General features: G+C 41.0%; 1 protein-coding gene across 18 annotated transcripts in view; it reads left to right on the forward strand.

Moving 5' to 3' along the window:
* LOC106874353 (uncharacterized) overlaps nt 1-2,500 on the forward strand; it is a 98,866-nt gene that overhangs the window by 26,667 nt on the left and 69,699 nt on the right. For all 18 annotated transcript variants that reach the window (XM_089338574.1, XM_089338575.1, XM_089338578.1 and 15 more), the window contains one exon: nt 834-967. In XM_089338574.1, coding sequence (XP_089194700.1) covers nt 834-967 — 134 coding nt within the window. The remainder of the gene's footprint in view (nt 1-833; nt 968-2,500) is intronic.

Raw genomic sequence — 2,500 nt, forward strand, 5'->3', positions numbered from 1 at the left:
AGTTAAGGTGTTACTTGACACATCTATTGAGTAGCTGATCTATTTTTGTCTTTTGTTTAAAACTTAGCAAATAAATATCATAAATAATATATTAGCAATTGTAAATACACCTAATTATTTATTTTAGATTTATAATGTGTATATCGGAGCGATCAACTGATTTATCATTCATTAGCTGAGACCCACGGAGAACAATACCGAGCACTTTGATATGAAATGAGGGTGCATTATGGTTATTTAGTTTGGACAAACTGCATTTCCACAAATGTCCAGTCTTTTCCTCTGTCTGTAGGTTCTGGGAGCTGTCACAGCAGAACCAGACGGAACAAATGCTCTTCTTTTGCGTCTTTGATAGTATTTAACCGAAGTTAAAATCTTTAGTGTTTCCCGTCACACCGAGGTCTACTTCAAATAAATACCAGTTATACACTAGGAGTTTCAATGAAAATGTTTGACTAACCAAAATATTTATCCTGCCATATTAGAAATAAATAAGTACAATTACTAGAAATTTCTCTATTGATATCTGCCGTCTTCACTTTCTGAGTTCGAATAACACCGAGATTGATTTTTTTTTCTTTTTTCGCCTTCCATCCTTTTTGAGATCGATTAAAAGTACCAGCTGAGTACTGAGGTCGATGCAATCGACTTAATCCCTCCTCCGAAATTGACTTTGAAATCAATACTTTTTTTTTTACTCAAGGCGGCGAGTTGACAGATTCGTTAAGACACCAGGCAAAACGCTTAGCGACTTTTCGTTCATTTTTATTCTCTGCATTATTCAAGTAATCATATTAAATCTCGAGTTTGATATTTCTTTTTCTTTTTTACAGTTGAATACTACCCTGAGAGCGTGTACAACCGTGCTTCGGCCTACTCTAACGCCGTGGTCGACGATTGCTATGACCTCCACCACCACTCCAAAGGTCGTGATCACCATCTGCTCAAAAAGATGAACAATGCATTGGTGAGTGACTTCCACATGCCTTCACTACATACGTTGCTCAACATATATACATACACTCTTACATACATACACACTCACACACACACACACACGCATTAAGGGGATGCCTGTCTGTGGAATACTCAGCCACTTACATGCTAATTCAATGAACGAGGATTTCAGATAATCGAACGACTGAATTCTCACCGTCACAACCGACGGAGACCCTTCCGCACAAGGCTGAACTAGATGTGTGGATCCTGATTACATGATTGGTTGATCGACGAGCCAATCAGTAACTTCTTGTGATTCAGCCTACCCTTAGCCTGGATGAAGAATGTATAAGTGAGAGGAAATTAAGGGATGCGGGTGGTGATCAGCGATGTAGATTGAATCTAATTCTAAATCTGCGCCAATTACCAGACACGCTCCGCTATGTTGTTTTGCCTCCGAGAGAAATTCTCGAGAAAGAGCTATCGGGTTGTTTTGCCTCCGAGAGAAATTCTCGAGAAAGAGCTACCGGGTCACCGCCGCCGCTCCGCAACCGACGCCGCAACCACGCCGCGTGCGAACCGCCATCCAACCCGCACACCCCGCGAGCGGAGCGCGAAAGGCTAAGAAGGCAGTTGCCGGACGCGGCCGCAGCGCCGGACGCGGCCGCAGCGCCGGACGCGAAGGAGAGCGGCGGCAACGGCAAGCCCGGGCCGCGTCCGCCAGCGTAGAGACACCGTCCGTCACAAACCTTGCTGTTTTCAGAAGTTGGAAAACAGCACTGTAATCAAATAAAACATTTTTGAATTATACAGTGCTCCTACTGCCTACGGCGGCGTGTTTGGCATGATGTTTAGAGAGACTTGTTCATGCTCGTTAGCTTGTGGGTTCGATTGCGGGATCAGATGGTGCAGGATTAGTCCCAATCTAAATGGCTTCAGGTTCGATATAGATTTAACGGTTTTTTGACATTTATAAAGAAATAAATGAACTTTAAGCAATTTAGAGTGTTTGAGGGTTAAAGAGTTTTACGATGATATGAACAATTGACCGTTGGTCAAGTAAAACCTTCACGCCACTGTTACTTTCTGACGCTACTAAATATGGTAGATAATTTAACAACAAATGTATGTGGTGCGAACGGGAGAAAGGGACAGTGTAAGTAATAATTCTGATTTACTTGCACATGGCGTAATATATTTGACCAGTGTCAACATGTGATGTTGCGATTTTCATGATTTTTTTCCAAGCGACAATATTTTCAGAATCTCAATTGTCTACATTTTTCTATTCCATGCTCTTGAGAAGAGGGAGCTATATATATTCCCCATGGACAGAACGCGGATGATTTCCATAGGTAACTTTCCCCACAAAATCTGATATCGATTTTCCTATAACAGATACAATTAAGTGTTCGATACCCCATAAATACAACGGGATATCTACACTGGATTTGAACTCACAATACATTAGCCAATAGCAAATAATTATCAGCAATTACAAAACTAGTTATGCATCAATACAATACAAGATAAGTAAATAAGAAAATCAACATAACTAAAC

This window comes from Octopus bimaculoides, chromosome 20 (genome assembly GCF_046866305.1).
Source record: "Octopus bimaculoides isolate indiv1 chromosome 20, ASM4686630v1, whole genome shotgun sequence".
Taxonomy (NCBI): Eukaryota; Metazoa; Mollusca; class Cephalopoda; order Octopoda; family Octopodidae; genus Octopus; species Octopus bimaculoides.